The 20,499-nt window shown below is 37.8% G+C and overlaps 1 protein-coding gene and 1 pseudogene across 1 annotated transcript in view; one reads left to right on the forward strand and one right to left on the reverse strand.

Moving 5' to 3' along the window:
- LOC114083707 (transcription factor JunD-like) overlaps positions 1–14,522 on the forward strand; it is a 303,997-nt pseudogene extending 289,475 nt beyond the window's left edge.
- LOC139706405 (tropomyosin Tod p 1.0102-like) overlaps positions 1–20,499 on the reverse strand; it is a 220,444-nt gene that overhangs the window by 61,760 nt on the left and 138,185 nt on the right. Inside the window, exon 3 of the mRNA XM_071614300.1 lies at positions 7,312–7,467. Coding sequence (XP_071470401.1) covers positions 7,312–7,467 — 156 coding nt within the window. The remainder of the gene's footprint in view (positions 1–7,311; positions 7,468–20,499) is intronic.

Genomic DNA, 20,499 nt, shown 5'->3' on the forward strand with positions numbered 1-20,499 from the left:
TTTGCCTGAGAACCTACTACAGTTTTTCTATGGCTAGTTTTCAAGTAGCGTGTCTTTTTTTCATTTTCAATGTTATCTTTGATCCTCTGTTGAAGGTGTCTCCTGTAAACAGCAATACCCACATTCTTGTATTCAGCCTGGCAAAATTAGGTGGAGGATTATCAATATATGTGATGTTAATTCAATCCAGCTTACCTTGTGCTTTCTATACGTACTATCATTTCTTTTTTTTCTCATTTGTTTCTTGGTGTCAATGACTTTTTTCCTCATTCCATTTTTTTTTTTTTTTTTGCAGATAATTTAAAATTTCTGGCTTTATTTATATTTTTTACATTTATTTTACTTTATTTACTTCTTTAAGTATTTTTTTAGTTCTTGATGGGCCTTTATTTATTTATATGCGGTGCTGAAAATCAGACTCAGTACCTCACACATGCTAGGCAAGCACTCTTCCATTGAGCCACAACCCCAGCCCTTACTTTATTTACTTCTAATCTTTAGCTCATTACTCTGGAAATTATAACATTTGCATTTAAAACACTCTATCTTCTGAAGTCGATCTATTATGTTTATTTCTCAATAATATTAGGCCCGAGGCATAAGTCCACCTACCACCCTCTTCCCACACAAATCATTATTGTCATGTATTTTTAGTTCTTTCCTATTTTTTTATTCATTATTACTTTTTGACATCCACGCTAGTTTAGATTTACCCACATGTTATTACTGTCTTTGCTTGTTATTCACTCTTATACCTCACATATTCCATTAACAATCTCATTCTGCCTGAAATGCATCAACTATACAACTTATAAGGGATTAATATCCAGAAAATATAAGAAATTTTACAAACTTGATAGTAAAAAAAATCCCTTAAAAAATGGGCAATAGATCTAAAGACATTTCTCAAAAGATGACAAACAAATGTCCAAAAAGGTATATGAGAAAAATGCTCAAAATCACTAATCACCAGAGAAATGGAAATAAAAACCAAAATGAGATATTACCTCACTTCAGTTAGAATAATTATCATCAAAATGCCAAATGATAACAATTGCTGGCAAGTATGTGAAGAAAACAGAACCCTGTATATTGCAGACAGAAATTTAAATTAGTACCAAGAGCCATTATGGAAAATAGCATGAAAGTTCCTCAAAAAATTAAAAATAGAACTACTATATGATCCAGCAGTCCTACTCCTGGGTATACATCCTAAGGAAATGAACTCAATATGCTGAAGAGACATCTGCACTCCCATGTTTATTACAGCACTATTCACATTATCCAAGAAATGGAAACAACCTGAGCATACATCAACTGATAATTAAGAAAATGTGGCAAATATACACAAAGGAATATTACTCAGCCACAAAGTGGACAAAACCCTGCAGTTTCCTACAACGTAGATTGAACTGGAGGTGATTATGTTAAGTAAACCATGCACAGAAAGACAACTTTCACATGATCTCACTCATATGTGGAATCTCAAACAGTCAATCCCACAGAAATTGAGAGTAAAATAGTGGTTACCAGAGGATGGGAAGAATGAGAGAGGGAGGGATGGGGAAAGGTTAGCCAATGAGTAATAAGTTCCAGTTGTATAGAAAAATTAAGCTATGATGTTCCATCTTTTAAAATTTGCTTTTGTAGGGTTTTGTCAAACTCCATTTTTATCTGAAAATATATCAATTTTATTCTTTGTTCTTTAATATTATTACTGAGTATTAAAAATAACTTTAGAGGTTAAAAATATTCTCTTTCAACATATTGAGGATATTATTACACTAACTTCCAACTCCCAGAAGCTACTGACGTCTGAAGCTATCACTCCAAATTCATCCCTGTAAAGGCAATTGGACTTACCAATAATTGCTTTTTAATAGACTTTACATACTTTATAACTCACCTGTTCAAAGTATACAGTTGATAGTTTTTATTATGTTCAAAGAATTTGCAGCCATCCTTGCAATCTAGTTTTGGAACTCTTTCATCATCTCAAAAAGAAGTCTTGGATCCATTAGAAATCATTCCCCATTCTCCACATCCCATACCTAGCCCGAGGTAAGTAAGAATTTACTTTCTACCTGTATGAATTGCCCTATTCTGCATATTTAACATAACTGCAATGATACAGTATGTACACTTTGTGAGTGACTTCTTTCATATGAGGCTGTTTTTAACATTCATCCATGTTGCATGGTGTATTGGTACTCATACATTTTTACTGCTGAATAATATTCTACTACATGAATATGCTACATTTTGTTTATCCATGTGCTAGGTGATGAACATCTGTGTTGTTTTCAGGTTTGGGCTGAAACCCAACTAATGCTGCTAAGAACATTTGTGCAGAAGTCTGTGGGGACACATGTTTTCAATTCTCTTGAGTATACACCTCAGAGAGAAATTGCTGGGCCACAAGGTAAACTGTTTAGCATTCTGAGGAACTTCTAAACTTTTTCAAAAGTTTTAAATTCCCACCAGCAATATATAAGAGTTCCAATTTCTTCATTCACCCACTAACACTTGTTATTATCTTTTCAATTATAGCCATTTTGGTGGGTATGAAGTAGCATCTCATTGTAGTTCTGATTTACATTTTATAATGACTAAATATATTAAGCACCTTCTCATGTATTCCTTTGCCACTCATACATCGTTTTTGGATAAGTGTTCTGTCGGCTTTTTAAGACTGTTCCTTTGCCACTGAGATTTTGTTTTATTTTGATGCAAATGGATAGCTTTCTTTTTATTAATTCTATTCAAGGATACTTTGGGCTTCCTAAATATTCAGATTTGTACCTGTCAAATTTGGGGAAATTCTCAGCCTTCATTTCTTCAAATAATGGCTTAATATGGACTCTGTCTTCTTCTCTCTTTCACTATGGAACTCCAATTATAATTACACTAGATCTTATTCTTTTATGTTTTTTTTCCTACCTTCACTTAATCTCCTCTGCTCTGTTTCCTAGCTTATTACATCTCTCTTCTGCTATAACCACTCTACTATTAAAACTACTCATTGGGCTTTTGCAATTTTTTTTATATTTTCCCATTTCTAGACTTCTTATTTAGTTATTTCTAAATTTGCTTGGAATTTTTATAGTCTCTTGATATATTCATATTTTCCCTTCTTTTATTTAAACATAACAAACCTATTTATAGTATTTGTCCTATAATTCTAACTTCTGAAGTTTTTTGCCTTCTATTTCTGCTGTGATTTCTTTCTGCTAGCTTCACTTATGGTGGCTGATTTTCTTGCAGATTATGTGAGTTTTATTTTTCACTGTATTCATGTTTTGAAGAACTTTAAGTGGAGAAATATTTGAGGCCTGTGTTGCACATGTGATTCTTCAAAGCATTTGTCTATGCCAGTATCTGAGGGCACTACCAACCAAGGATTCCTTTAAACTATATTCCCATCTTAAAGTTTTTATTTGGATTATCTCACATAGCACATCTGTGCAAGAGCCAGCTGGATTCTCAAAACGAGTTTTTTCACCTTTCACTTTGCTCAGGGTTTTAAAAGAGATAATTTTGTTCTGGAGGCCCCAAGTCTAAATGGAAAATGGGTAAAGTAGAGAGGTTATATATAGTTCTTCAGTCTGTGCACTAAGAATATAATTGTTTGGGATCCTAGTTTTATGTGGTGGTAATAATGGAGTTCCTATTAGATGCTTCCTCTAAACCAGATCAGTCTTCTGTCTCTTTTCTCCACTGACCTTGTAACTATGAAAACAGACACTTAAGTCTGTCTGACAAATGCCAATGTGAAGAAATAACCTGAGCGTGACTTGTAACACAAACTCCCTACTCTGGCTTAGTTTTGACCCTTGAGATTCTTTCTGATTTGACAGTTCCTAACTACATTTTAAAATATGTGTTTTCAAAAAAAATCAGCATTTTTGTTGTTTTTTGCAACAAAAACTGACATAAAAATATCTAGCTACTGAAGTTACAGCTGAACATGAACTGAATGATTAGCCTAACAAAGAGTAAAACCAACATCTTCAGGCTGCACAACTTATTAGGTGACTATGGAAGGAAATCCTATTTCCCAGGAGAAGTCAAACTACATTGGGGAACAAACAGGTTTCATCCAGCTTACCAAATCTAAAGGACCAGTAGTGGCTGAATAGAAAATGGTCCTATAAAAGATTCTGGTTCTGCTTAAAGGTTCACTGGGAAAGCGGCATGCTTGCTTACTGATGTTCATGTGAGCAGGTGAGAGCACTATTCAGATACAGACAATTCATGAAAGATATTACTCCCCTATTTGAACAGATCATAAGCCCATGGTCATTTCTTTTTGGGACAAAAGTAATAGGTTCTCTCTTGCTCATATATAACAAGAATAAAGTATAAATGAATAGAGGGGAAATGAGAATTAAGACTACTTCAAATGAAAAAGGAAGTTAAACTCTGTTGTGATCAGCATGATCAGCACTCTCCTTAGGGGAAATTGCCCCTAAATCATATCCAGTTGTAGTTGACAGCACAGTGTATAGTTGATTTCACATATGAAACTGATTCATCTGAAATTAAAGCCCAAAAAACTTTCAACTCTGCATGCCTAAGCAAAGATGATGTTTATAGTGAAGAAAAAAAAAACTGATGTGTGCTAACTTTCACAAATACTGAAGTAGAAAGGTGGTATGGGGATTGAGGTATGGAAATAAATTTGAATGAAATCAACTTGGTCCACAGAATGGTGTTCACAGGAAGGAAGGGCAGGGCAGGATAGGTTGATAATAATAAAGTTCTTTCAGTCTATAAATATTAAGCAGGCAGTGGCTCTAAATAGCTTTCAGACTATCATTGCCATGAGGTAGATTTTAAATAAATATTTATGCTGACAATAACAGAAAAAGGCTTTCCTAGGGGAATACAGTTACAGGGTAAAAACTCATACTATTCCATAAAAATATGCCTTTTGCTTCTTTTACAGCCATAGACTCAATAAAAATGAGAAGTGATGCAATTGAACCTACATAAGAACTAAGGCTGGGGAAGGTCTGTCTCTGTGATGGCCAACAGAAAAGCCCGTTGGAATTACATCACATGCTTCATATGAAGTCCATGTGGACATCAGGCACACTTCATCCCGTCTGAAAATTCTTCCCCCACTTATGTCTGTGACACAACCAACACCCTGAAAAAACTACTCTGCCAAGGAACACAGCTTCTTTTTCACTGCAGATATGGCCTTCATGTCTAGAAAGTGATATGCTTATTATCATGCAGTTTGGGTTATGAGGTTTGTAATCTGTCAGAGGTTTATAAGAAAATGTGTTACAAATTCAGAATAAAGGGGGAGATCTAAGACAGCAGATCTAAGACAATGTCAGCTTCTCTGGAAAACACTGAAAACAGAGGGAGCAGTTAATATAGAAATGCTGGAATCAGTAGATAAAAAATGTGCTAGAATAGGAACAAAGTATTATACAGAAAGGGGGTGCCATTACTTTTTGGAGAAACAATTATTTATATGGTACATTCCATTCTCAAAGACTTAATAATGTTCCTGCTTTCTCTGGCCTCTTTAGATTCAGCTTTCACAATCAGATTCCTGTAAGCATTTAGAGTTGGGTAGGAATCAGAGTTTCCCTCAGGAAACACTTGCAGAATTCAGAAGGTCTCCCAGAATCTCAATACTTAAGGACAATGTCCATGTGCCAAAGGACTTGCTAGTTGTTGGGATTTCTGCCCTGGTCAACTATGTCTGGTATCCCTACCTTCATACCAGTTGAAATTCTAAAACTCTGCTTTTTTAAAATTTTTGTAACTAATCTTCCACCCTTCCAAAAAAATGTGATATCCCGATTTTGCTATGATATCATAATTATAAAAGCAATTTAGGTCTTCATTGCTACATAATTTAATCATAGACCTTTCAAAAGGCTCTACTAATTCCAGCCATCCACTCAGATAAAAATAGGGGTATATGTTTATTTAAAATATTCCCTTTCCCTTCAATCTACATTCTTTATTCATTGTAATAATTAGTGCAAACAACATTACTATGCTTAAATAAGAAATCCTGCTTACCTCTCAAAGTAGAATTAAGAGAAACCAGTAATGAGCAATAAATATTCTAGTTCAATCCAGTAAGAATATTCTTTCAATGAAGAAAATGTAAAAACTGACTCTTACTAGCACCATTTGGCTAATGTTTACCAGTCTCTAAGGTATATCTGCACGAATGAAGAATTCATTCTTATTTGTATTTCTCAGAAATAATTTTTTCTACATAATTCAGCTTAAATATAAAATTGCTATTATATTACTATTATTATTATCATTATTATTATTATTTAGTTATACACCTTCAAGAGTAATGTTTATAATTATTACCTTTTTTTTTTTTTTTTTGAGCCAGGTGCTTTCACTGCATTATCTCTTTCAATCTCCTTGAGTCGTATTTTAGATTTGGCAGTGTTGACCCCATTTTATAGAGGAAGAGAGTATGACTGAGTGACTTAAGTCACTTCCCCCAAGTCCATAAGCTAGCAAGGGCAAGCTAGAGACTTTCCAGAGTCTGTTTTTGTCTTTAGCCTGTACTCTTTACTTCTCACCCCACTACAAGATCTCTTCAAACATTCCTCAGACTTGACCATTTTGGAACTCAAATGCAACTAGCCACTAAAAGTTAATCTAACTAAAAAACTGATGGTCTCTTAGACAAAGGTGGGCTAATAAAGGTCATGACTTGCTTGCTAAAGACCACAGAAATGTTTTATTCACCTAAACAGATTCCATGATGAAGGACAGTTTGCCAATTTCAGGGCATTTTCAGCTGTAGAAATGACTTGAACAACTAATCTATTGTTGAATGATGGAATGGGAATGAAAAGCTAAAGTCAAAACAATAATTTCCCCCAAACTTCTTTTTTTTTTTTTTCTCTCAGTACTGGGATTGAACCCTGGGCCTCTCGTGTGATCGTAGACAAGTGCTCTACCACTGAGTTAGAGCCTCAGCCCAAACTTTGAGTTCATTCATATATATTCCTGTGGTCTTCATTCCTACAGTAATTTAGGGACTGTGTGTGCTGCACCTTGGCTGTCGTGGTTTATGATATTTTGTTAAGACCTAAACCTCACAATGAATAGAAATCCCACCCAAAGTTTTCTCTGATCCCTTTATGGAATCTACATTTCTGAACTAACAATCCTCTGCATTATTCTTCATTGTTCATTTAGTTCATGATATTACATAAAGCAGATTATGTAAGTATTTGGAAAAAGTATGCATGCAAACCATAACTTTCTAGTCACACCAAGAATATAAAAGTCTGTAACTCTGGTTTGTACCTTGGTCTTCATAAACTTGGAGTGACTTTTGTAAACCTCTATTTGTTTGATCTCTTCTTCACGGTCCTCAGTGTTCAGCACACCATTGGCTTTTAACATCTGGATCTCATCCTCAAGATCCCTTATGTTTCGCTCCAATGAAGCGATTTTTGTGTCCTGTTGGTGGAAAAAAGAAAGAAAGAACATTGTTGTTGTTGTTTTTTCAGCATTGTCAGAAACAGAGTTTTAAAAAGCAATTTGGTAGTAATACATTAATTATGTAGATATAATCCTAAATTCTGAAAAATGTATTTTTTTCACTTCCAAGGATCATTTGTAAGATAACTAGGTTTATAATCCAGTCACATGTCACATGTCAACACAATACAGAGAGTTATTTCAATTTGTTTCACTAATATCTAGGAACCAAATTACCAAAACAATGGTGACAACAGGGATTTAAAGTGTTAAAGAAAAACATGATTTAAGTGGAAAATTGATAATTTGGAATATAGTCTAGCAAGGACTATATTTTTAAGTCCACTTGAAAACATAAAAAAAACATTGGTTCAAGCATATATTCCATGGCTGGTTTTATAAGGCATGCTTGGAATTTGACTCAGAAGGAAATTCAAACCTACTAATGGAGAAAAGGATTCTCATCCAAAATGCAGATATAAGCGAAATTAAATAACTGAATCTTGACTTAGTATGACTGATACACTAAATATTGAAAATTTATAGCAACTGGAAATAATATATCACAACATCATGATTTATTTGGCCAGCAGTCAGGTCCCTACGTGACAAAAAACATGACTACCTTGCAGGGCATTTCTAACCTATTGATTTACAGACCCCAAAAAACTAGAAATATTACATTCAGATGTGGGATTAATTGAGAAAAAAAACAACCAAAGACAGACTCTATACACAAGAGAGTACATAATAAGAGACAATGCATTCGACATAGAAAAGAAAGAGCTTTTGCAGCAGAACCAAGCAAGCAAGCAAACAACAACAAAAAAATTTCCCCAACCTCAGGAATTAGACTCAAATTAGTCTTCAGAATGAAGCACATCAAAAGTTTGACCTTAAATTTTCTTACTGTCACCCATTTACCTGTTGTTTTACTGCAAAGATTTAAGGAGCTTATATTAAATTTGTCATTGAACATTATTGAAAACAAGTCACCAATTCTTTTTTTTTTTTTTAAGAATCTAAAAGACTAAGAATTTCAAAAGTAAACACTATAAAGGGCTATTTTATTTATAACTAATTCATTTTTTTAAAGTCTTCTAACAAACATGTCTGTCCTGTCTTTGTGGCTATTATTTATTTTATTTTCCTATATTTGCTCAATAGCATACCTCCTGTAGCAATATAATAATAATTACAATCATCAAGTCATCATATTAAAAGGAGGAAAAGTAAGAAAAATGACAACTATTTACTGAGCTTCATTAAGTACCCATAACCAAGGGCTCAGAGTACAGTAGACACTTTCATTAACCCTCAGAAAAATCCCAAGGTGAAATAAAAGGATTCTAAAATTTTCAAGATTATTATGACAAGTTACATACTGCAGCTTCATTTTCCTTTAAAAAGAACACCTATTATAGTTTTCCAGTTATAAAAGCAACATACTTTAAATGCAGGAGAAAATCTCTTTCTTCTATCTAGAGAAAACTACCATTCATGTTGTTTATGGATAGTCTATCAGTATTTTTCAATTTTAGATGCCACCACTGGAAATCTTGAATACTACCAGTTTGATAAAGGGAAGTATTATGGATTGAATGTTTGTGTTCCACCTCAAATTTATATATGGATTAATCTCAAGGTGATAATATTTGGAGACGGGCCTTTGGAAGATAATTAGGGTTAGATGAGGTCGTGATGATGGGAACTTCATGACGACATTAATGCCTTTATAGGAAGAGACACCAGACATTAATGCCTTTATAGGATGAGACACCAGAGAGTACGTGTGTGTGTTCTCCCTCTCTTTTCCTCCTCCCCTCATATAATGTCATAGCAAGAAAGTGGCCAACTACAAGTCAGGAAAAGTGCCCCCCTCAGAACCCAACCATGCTTGACCTCCTGATCTGAGACTCCCAGCCTCCAGTACTTTGAAAAACAAATTCCCATTGTTTACCCCACCCAGTCTATGGTATTTTATTAAGGCAGCCCAAGCTGATGGATACGGGAATCATACTTAGTGACTCACTTGAGTTCTAAGCTATGAGAACTTAACAGATTAAAAAAGGAACAATTTAAAGGCTATGGGAGGGGACTGGTGTTGTGGCTCAGTGGCAGAGCGTTTGCCTCACACATGTGAGGCTCTGTGTTGGATCCTCAGCACCACATAAAAATAAACAAACAACAACCAAAAAAAGATGTTAAAAATATATATATTTTTTTAAAAAAAGAGAGTTTACAAGAGGGCTGAGGTTGTAGCTCAGTGGTAGAGCACTTGCCTCACACACAAGGCCCTGGGTTCAATCCTCAACACCACATACAATAAATGAATAAAAATAAAGATACTGTGTCCATCTACAACTAAAACAATTTTTTAAAGAGAATATAATTTTTATAAAAGTTTAACTGGAAGTGTGAACCTACTTTCTACATATAAAACCTTCTGGAATTTTAGACCCAAGTCTGAAGAGACCACATTTATATTTGTGTGTATACACATATATACATATTTAAGAGTGTGTGTGTGTGTGTGTCTGTCTGTCTGTCTGTCTGTCGGGACAGCAATACACTGGATAGTCCTCACATCATGGATTTTTTTTTTCCAGTACCATGGTTTGAACACACAGCTTCATACATGGTAGGCAAGCAATCTACCACAGAGCTACATGCCTCGCCCTTTTCTTTGTGTCTTGCTAAGTTGCCCAGGCTAGCCTGGAACTTAGACCCTTCCTGCCTCAGCCTCCTAAGTAACTACAATTATAGACAAATGCCACTGTGCCCAGTTTAGACCTTAATTTTGTTTTAATTTTTAATTTTTTATAACACTGGGTAGAATTCCAGGCTTCAATCATGTAGGCAAGTGGAGAAGAAATTGCATTCTCATAAATCCTCAGTTTCATGCTCAGTCAACTCCTGAGGCTTTAAAAATGACCACAGCTACCCACCTTCTATGGTTGGAAGGCACTTTCCATTGGATGGTAAAAAATTACATACTACTAAGGAAAGATCAGAACTGGATAAGATACAAAGTTTCTTAATAGACCAAATCTTCTTGATTTAAAAGTGACAAAAGATTTTGAAAATATTTTTCACTTTTACTAAGTTTTTAAATTAATTAATATCTTTCTTTTATCTCAAACTATTCCCACCCTTTACCTGCAGCTATCCTGATATATAAAAAGAAATAATGTTGTAGGAGGCACTTTCATAAGGATATATTTATTCTGTCCTTATCTATTTCTGATCTAATGTAACAAGTCAAGTTTATGAGCAATAGAAATCATTCTTGAAATCATGAGCGTAGAGAGAAATAAATAAGAAAACACAATTATGATCCGCAAGGAGAACAGATATAAAATACAGATGGTTTTTGGTTGTGACCAAGAAGATAAGCAAAACATTGAGACAGAGAAAGACCAAGGAAACATAGACCTGAAAATCAAAGGCAAATAAAATGGCTGCCACACTCACGGTTTCACAAATGCCTCAGCTCCAAGAACTCAGGCAGAAGGAGTTTTATCAGTAAAACAAAACAAAAACTCTAGAACTAGACAAATGGCCAAAAGCTTGCATATTCAAGAGGAATATGGAAGTCCATATATAGCTGCAAGTGGTATATGGATGTTTTCTTTCAGAAAAGACGTGCTCAATAGCTCTAAGCATTGATCTAGAGTACAGAGGTGAAAAAAATGAAGATATATGCTATACTATCCTGAAAAGTTTCAGAAGGTCGAGCAACATGTCACTCCTAATCACCAGATTTTACTTCATCTGAACATCTTTATGTGTTATTAACAACTGATATTTTAAATCAATTTATGTTGTGATTTTCCAAACATATCTTGATTGTTTCACAAATAAACAAGCTCTAGAAGCAGATAACTGTGGGCCTTCCTTAAAGATACAAGGAAGGGAAGATACAAAATACAGTGACTTTCCCAAAGTCTATAATAGCCAAATGTTCCATGTTAATCTCAAAGTTATATTAGTAAGTTGAAGAATCAAAATAACAATTGGAGTTATTCAAGGAAAAACTTGCCACAATTATCCCAGTTTAATATTAGTGGGGCTTAACTATCCAGATCACTTTGTTAGTTTCTGTCACTCAAAAGTGGTTTAAACTTGATCTGACTTTAACAGCAAAACAAGAGGCATGGACTCCCATACTGAATTCATCACCTAATGTCTCAGGAGACATTTTCCCAATAGTCTTGAGATAAGAAGACAATTTGTCTTTTTTAATTTTATATTTTGCTTATAGACTGGTAAGAATATGGAAAAAAATTTTCAGGGGGGAAACAAAATTGTTGTTTCTTTCCCGTTAATTAGAAAAATTAACCTGGACTGAGTAACTCTTTCAAGCCCTTTCTTTCTACACATTTGTAAAATACTTGTAAAAATTTTATACATATATTGGGATCACAACTCCTACTTAAAATGCGTATGTAAGACCATTTTACTATATTATTCAAAAGATGCAAAATAGGTGTCCCTCAGCTAATAAATAAGCCACCAGAACTAAACCCTATCAGCCATTTAGGTCCACCCTACTAGTTTTAAACTAACCATGAATATTAGAACTAGTTCTTTTTTTTAATATTTATTTTGTAGTTGTAGTTGGACACAATACCTTTATTTATTTATTTTTATGTGGTGCTGAGGATGGAACCCAGGGCCTCACACATGCAAAGCGAGCACTCTACCGCTGAGCCACAATCCCAGCCCTAGAACTAGCTCTTGAGCACAGGAATTGTAGCAATGAAAATACAAATTGAGTGGAAAAACCAAAATACATTTATTTCTGTCTTTTCTCTCTTTACAAAATAATCGTTGCATTTTTTTTCCCTAGGACATGTATGCCTGGGATTGGTAGTGAACTTGAAAACAGGGATTTACTCTCATTCATTCCTTTAACTACTTGGTACCAGTTACTTTGCCAGGTGTGAGATACCAATTCGATCTCAACAAGATACATGAATATCATTCTTTAACAAGAGAGTATCTAGATCTTTACTAATCAAAATGTATTCTACAGATTAGCAGAATGGATATCGTCTGGGGGCTTTATAGACATGCAAAATCTCAGGCTAACAATGCAGAACTGCTAAATCTGAATCTGAATTTCCTCAAGGTCTTTAGATGATTCAGATATTTTAAATACTGCAGGTATTCAGAAGGCACAAGATTGAACAATGCATAAGAGACCAAGGGAACTTTACTAACTACATTTAGAGAAATATAAACCTACTTTCAAGAGCTATCCATCTTGGCACAAGTGTACGGCAACCCTAGGAGCAAACTTTCTAGAACATCTTTTCCAGTCGAGATGCTATTATTACTCATTTTGTGTTTGTCAAATATTATATGCCCCTTAAACAGCAAGAAATAGATTTCAGTTCATCTCTAGGAATTGTGAACACTTAAATGGTGAGTGGGTAGCACATTAAAAAAAAAAAGCAACATTTAGTCACAAAAAGAAACGATTATGTTATTTCTGAGTGTCACAGTGTGCTTTCTTTTAAATACTAAGAATTACTGGTTTCATTTTAATATCAGGCCAAGAAGAAAAAATTACAAGCAGTTTTTACAGAGCAAGGAACTCACCGTGATCACGTATCAAGTCTATAGACGTTGATCAACAAACTTAGTGCCAACTTGGTTTAAAGAAGATGTGATCTAATGTTCAGGAAATGTCCCTACATAATTATATTACACTTTATTTAGAATAAAATTCTAAACTATTATTACTGGATACCACAGAGGCTGTTGAAGGCGTAACTTTTAAAAAATCATAGTTATAGCTGCAAACTACTAACTGAATAGCTCTTGGTCTTGGGCTGTCTTTTCTCTTTACAAAATAATGCCCTGACTTTGGAAGGATTTATTGAGTGTCCTAACCATGGTCATAGGAACTCCAGTTAAGCACTCCAGAAAGAAGGTGACATAGTCCTAAGACATATTTGGGAGAAAAATGCATAATAAGAAATTAAAAAAAAAAAACTCCTCTTAGGACTTATCAAACTATAAAAAGATGAAAACGACGAGGACATGCTGCTGTTTTGTTTTATCTGGTTTTACAGATGACTGTCTAATTCTTCACAGCAAAACATACAAGCACAGAACCAGGCTGGACTAGGTCAAATTAAAAGCAATTAGATCTTCAGGGAATAGTCCGAGAAGGGCAATATCTGGGTCAAATGGTGGTTCCATTCCCAGCTTTCCCAGGAATCTCCATACTACTTTCCAAATTGGCCGCACCAATTTGCAGTCCCACCAGCAATGTACAAGAGTACCCTTTTCCCCACAACCTCTCCAGCACTTGTTGTTGTTTGCCTTCATAATGGCTGCTAATCTTACTGGAGTGAGATGGTAACGATGTTCATAGCAGCACAATTCACAATAGCTAGACTGTGGAACCAACCCAGATGCCCTTCAATAGATGAATGGATAAAAAAAAAAGTGGCATTTATACACAATGGAGTATGACGCAGCACTAAAAAATGACAAAATCATGGAATTTGCAGGGAAATGGATGGCATTAGAGCAGATCATGCTAAGTGAAGCTAGCCAATCCCTAAAAAACAAATGCCAAATGTCTTCTTTGATATAATGAGAACAACTAAGAACAGAGCAGGGAGGAAGAGCAGGAGAAAAAGATCAACTTTAAACAGAGACATGAGGTGGGAGGGAAAGGGAGAGAAAAGGGAAATTGCATGGAAATGGAAGGAGACCCTCATTGATATACAAAATTACATATAAGAGAATTTGAGGGAGAAGGGGAAAAACAAAAAACAAGAGAAAGAATTAAATTACAGTAGATGGGGTAGAGAGTGAAGATGGGAGGGGAGAGGAGGGGGATAGTAGAGGATAGGAAACGTAGCAGAATACAACAGTTACTAATATGGCATTATGTAAAAATGTGGATGTGTAATTGATGTGATTCTGCAATCTGTATTTGGGGTAAAAATGGGAGTTCATAACCCACTTGAATCGAATGTATGAAAAATGATATGTCAAGAGTTTTGTAATGTTTTGAATAACCAATAAAAAAGAAAAAAAAGCAATTAGAATTCTTATCATGGTTTCATTTGCCTACTTCTGACTTGTTCTTCATGAAGCTCAGGCCTCTGGAAGGCATCCTTCCTATTGTGTACACACTACTGATAACCTGCCAAAAGATAAAATCTCTCTAGTGGTTCTTGTTCTATGTGATTTTTTGAAGTTCTGATTTCCATTTTTGAGTCTGTTTTATTGTTCACAGAGTTAAGTCTATCAGAAAGTCTAAAAAATTTCAGACAGACTACACAAAAAAGGTGAAAAATCTAACCCTTAGAGTGTCATAAACCTGGATGCCAATCTAAGTTCATGCTTTACATTTTGGGGCAGGATGCTCAGTCTCTCTGAAATAAGATTGCTCACAAGCATGTTAAAAAAAATTACAAATGATGTATGATGCATGCAAAGTACCTATCATGGAACCTCTGCCTGTAGAGTAAGGTTTGCCATTATTATCAGAAATCAACTATAACGCAGTCCACATCAACTCCCCAGTTCTATTAGATACACAAGACTGTTACTTCCATTTTTTATTCAACCCTGTTTAACTTTGTGAGCATATGTCCAACCTTGCTAATCCTGTAACCTAAGATTGTTATGAGAATTAAATGAGTCACAGCATGTAAATATTCCAGTATAATAGGTAATACACATCCACAATAGGTACTGAATGAACTTACTGTTTTCTTCTCTCCCATTTCTTATATAGCATATCTATGACTTTTTCTTTCTTTCTTTTGTTCTTTTTTGTTTTTGTTTTTTTCTGTTTATTTGGTTTTTTTTTTCCATCTGCTCAACCTCTTTTCCTATTGGGAAGTGTATCTCCCCTACTCCCAGTACTTTGTTTATTTTTGTTTTCTTTCAAACTGAGGATGATACTGAGGGCTTCATACATGCTAGGCAAACACTCCACAAATACTACCACTCAGTTACATCTCCAGCCTCCCAACTCCCTTTAGTTTAGTGGTTTTTCAACTGTGTATCCCTGCCAAGAGACAAGTACCATGGATCTTCTAAGTATAGTGATTGGTTTAGCTAGAGTTATGAATTCACCCCTAGCCAATCAGAGTTCTTCTAGGAAGATTACTAAATACAGGGCTAGAACAGATCTGACTATATATCTGCGGTCTGTCTCTTCTGAGAGTAAGGAAAATGTGGGCTTATAGTTGGCTGTGGCCTGCATATCATTTGAATACCTAGATATAGCTGTATCTGAACCATCCACTATCCAGAATGCCAAATTACAAGAGTAAAGGTCTGTCACTTGTAACAGAGGAGTATAATGCACAAGTAATAGTATGAAAGGAAACACCAAAACAGAGTAAGATGCAATATTCGCAGAAAATGAGAAATCAGTAAAACTACTATATTACTGTCAAAAGCTCTCCAGAAAGCACAGGAAGATTTGCACAATTTGGGATTTGCACAACAATAAAGTTATCATAAAGAAGATAAAATTATTTCTGGTCAGGACTAATAATGCACACAAAAACATACGCATTAAGTATGGTATGCAGCATATAATATTTAAAAGAACAAGAGAATGAATACAGACTATGTATCAAGGAGTTAAAAGACAGATTAAAGAGCATAGATCATGTTTAGTTGCAGAGGAGTTGGAAATGAAAGTTAACCAGTCTTTAGAACCAAGCCAGGAATATGTTCTTGGGTATGACCAAGAGTCATTTAAAATTTTGTAAACAAGATGGCAATAAGATGGTCTTTGTGAAGTTAATGATAAAAGCAAAAGCTAAAACTGAAGTTGAGACGACAGAGGTGGTGAAAGAATTCTCAGACATGGCTGAGAATCAGGATTCGGGAAGATGGCGGCGAGGGGAGTGCATTGCCCCCGTGTGCTGCGTCACTGTGTGGGAGTATGACAAGTCAGGACGGCTAAAGGCTATCTTGTTAGGAATTTCCAGCAATAGTGGGGTGCTCTGGAACCTGGAGGAAGGATTTCCATCGCACGAGGATCGGCTACGGGGACTCAAAAGCGAGAGATTTGTCGCACGGAGGGTAACACTGCTTATTCAGCAAATCGCCCCGCGGCTAGAGTCTGCAGCGCGCGCTGGGAAACGAGGAGGAGATAGTGGCGCAGGGATACAGCGCTGCAGTTTCTGCCAGCCATGCAAGCTCCGTACTCAGGGCTGAATTCTGGGTTCGAGACGGGGGAAGGAAGCGGTCCATTTCAGTTCTCCACACCGGTCAGACCACAGAGGAGGCCAGCGGCCACCATCTTGAAGAGCTGACATCACCATCCCTGTTTTCAACTGACTGCAGCTCATTCAGCCATAGAACAGGTAATTTCAGGCTGCCATTCGCCTGCGGCTTGCGGACAGATTGCTCGGGCTCAGTGCCTGGGTGCTTCTTGGAGCCTGCTCTTATCTGAGCGTGCACCGAGCGCGGGGCGGCCGAGTTACGGCTCCCGGAACTGCCCTGGCCCAGGGCTGGGGAGCCCGCGGAATCTGCTTCTTGGAGCCTGCTCTTATCAGAGCATTCACCGAGCACGGAGCAGCCGAGTTCCGGCTCCCGGAATTGCTCTGGCCCAGGGCTAAGGAGCCCGAGGAAAATGCTTCTCGGTCCGGGTCCTGCTGAGGGCCGGTCAGGACTCACCTGTTGCTTTGGTTGCCCGGCAAGGGGAACGAAATGCTGCCATTCGCATAGGATACCAACATGGCAGAGATCTGATGTCATCAGAAAGCGGCGGAGGAGAGAACTTCATCAATACCAGCAGCGACAGAAACAGTTGGTCTCCTGGTAGGGGGGGTGAGGCACAGACACCCGAGTCTCTCTCGATTTGTCGTCGAGCCAGAGGGGAGGAGCCGGGCCGCCGCCAGCGCCCGGAGCAGGCCCAGCGGCTCGCCGGCGTGGTGATCGCGTGACCCCAACTGGAGAGGGGGCGGAGCGGAGCCGCCACCTGCGCCCGCAAGGTGGGCAGACCCGCGACCCAGTGGTACACAGGCGTGGTGGGAGGGGCAGGGCAGAGCCTCCGCCCGTGCCTGCAAGGTAAGCAGACCTGCGACAGACTGACGGGTCAGGCCCAGCAGCCTGCCAGCGTGGTACACACGTCACCCCAACTGGAGTAGGGGCAGAGCAGAGCCTTCGCCGCGCCCGGATCAGGCCCCGCAGGTGTGGTGGTCACGTGACCCCAATTGGAGTGGGGGCGGAGCGGAACCACCACCCGTGCCCGCAGGGTGAGCAGACCTGTGACCAATCTGCAGATCAGGCTCAGCGGCCCACAGGCATGGTAGGAGGGGCAGGGCAGAGCCGCTGCCCGTGCCTGCAAGGTAGGCAGACCTGCGACAGACCAGCGGATCAGGCCCAGGAGCCTGCCGGTGTGGTACACACGTCACCCCAATTGGAGTAGGGGCAGAGCAGAGTCGTCGCCCGTGCCTGGAACAGGCCCAGCGACCTACCAGCGTGGTAGTCACGAAACCCCAATTGGAGTAGGGGCAGAGCAGAGTCATCGCCTGTGCCAGGAACAGGCCCAGCGACCTGCCAGCGTGGTAGTCACGACACCCCAATTGGAGTAGGGGCAGAGCAGAGCCGCCACCCGTGCCCGAAAGGTGAAAGACCTGCGAACGACCAGCGGGACAGGCCCAGTGGCCTGCTGGTGCGACAGACACGTCACCCCATTTGGAGTAGGGGCAGAGCAGAGCCGCCGCCCATGCCTGCAGGGTAGGCAGACCGGCAACAGACCGGCAGATCAGGCCCGGTGGCCTGCCGGCGTGGTACACTCGTCACCCCAATTGGAGTAGGGGCAGTACAGAGCCGCCGCCCGCGCCCAGAACAGGCCCAGTGACCTGCCGGTGTGGTAGTCACGAAACCCCAATTGGAGTAAGGAGAGAGCAGAGCCACCGCCCACACCTGCAAGGGAGGCAGACCGCAGCCCGACCCTGCAAGGGAGACTTTTCAACTATACAAGAGCAATATAAATATATAGGAGAAAAAAACATTTCAAAAACACAACAGTTTCACCAAGCAGAAAGAAACGCAAGCAGTATGAAAAGACAAGGAAAGAAAGGACCACAAGCAATGCAGGTCAACTCAACTTTAGAAGAGGTAACAGCTGCAGCAGATGGAATTTCAGATAAACAATTCAGGATATACATGCTTCAGATGATCTGGAGTATCAAGGAAGACATTAGACAGCAAAATCAGACAATGAAAGATCACTTCGACAATGAATTACACAAACAAATCCAGGAAGCAAAGGATCAACTATACAGGGAGATAGAGGTTATAAAAAACAAACAAACAGAAATCCTAGAAATGCAGGAAGCAATAAACCAACTTAAAAACTCAATGGAGAATACTACCAGCAGAGTAGAACACTTAGAAGATAGAACATCAGACAATGAAGACAAAGTATTTCAACTGGAAAAGAACATAGACAGCTCAACAAGACTGTTAAGAAACCATGAGCAGAACATCCAAGAAATATGGGATAACATTAAGAGACCAAACTTAAGAGTCATTGGGATACAGGAAGGTACAGAACTCCAAACCAAAGGAATGAGCAAACTATTCAATGAAATAATACGAGAAAACTTCCCAGACTTGAAGAATGAGACAGAATCCCAAATCCTAGAAGCCTACAGGACGCCGAATGTGCAAAATCATAAGAGGTCCACACCTAGACACATTATAATGAAGATGCCCAACATGCAGAATAAGGAGAGAATTTTAAAAGCTACAAGGGAAAGGAAGCAGATTACATTTAGGGGTAAGCCAATCAGGATAACAGCTGATCTTTCAACACAGACTCTGAAAGCTAGAAGATCCTGGAATAACATATTTCAAACACTGAAAGAAAATGGGTTCCAACCAAGAATTGTGTATCCAGCGAAATTAAGCTTCAGGATGGAAGATGAAATTAAAACCTTCCACGATAAACAAAAGTTTAAAGAATTTGCAGCTAGAAAACCATCTCTTCAAAACATCCTCGGCAAAACATTACAGGAAAAGGAAATGGAAAATAACAATGAAAACCAACAGTGGGAGGTAGGACAGTAAAGGGGGGGGAATAATCAAAGAGGAAAACAAACCATGTTTAGTAACATAAATAAACAAATATGGCTGGAAGAACAACCCATATCTCAATAATAACCCTAAATGTTAATGGCTTAAACTCACCAATTAAGAGACACAGGCTAGTAGAATGGATCACAAAACAAGACCCAACAATATGCTGCCTACAAGAGATGCATTTGATAGGAAAAGACATACATAGACTGAAGGTGAAAGGCTGGGAAAAATCATATCACTCATATGGACTTCGGAAACAAGCAGGAGTGTCCATACTCATATCAAATAAAATAGATTTCAAGCCAAAGTTAATCAAAAGGGATAAAGAGGGACACTACATACTGCTTAAGGGAACCATACACCAACAAGACATAACAATCATAAATATATATGCCCCAAACAATGGTGCAGCTATGTTCATCAAACAAACTCTTCTCAAGTTCAAGAGTCTAATAGACCACCATACAATAATCATGGGAGACTTCAACACACCTCTCTCGCCACTGGACAGATCTTCCAAACAAAAGTTGAATAAGGAAACTACAGAACTCAATAACACAATTAATAACCTAGACTTAATTGACATATATGGAATATACCACCCAACATCAAGCAGTTACACTTTTTTCTCAGCAGCACATGGATCCTTCTCAAAAATAGATCATATATTATGTCACAGGGCAACTCTTAGACAATATAAAGGAGTAGAGATAATACCATGCATCTTATCTGATCATAATGGAATGAAACTGAAAATCAACGATAAAAGAAGGAAGGAAAAAGCATACACCACTTGGAGAATGAACAATAGTTTACTGAATGATCAATGGGTTATAGAAGACATCAAGGAGGAAATTAAAAAATTCTTAGAGATAAATGAAAACACAGACACAACATATCAGAATCTATGGGACACATTGAAAG

The sequence above is a fragment of the Marmota flaviventris genome, chromosome 1 (assembly GCF_047511675.1).
Source record: "Marmota flaviventris isolate mMarFla1 chromosome 1, mMarFla1.hap1, whole genome shotgun sequence".
Lineage (NCBI taxonomy): Eukaryota > Metazoa > Chordata > Mammalia > Rodentia > Sciuridae > Marmota > Marmota flaviventris.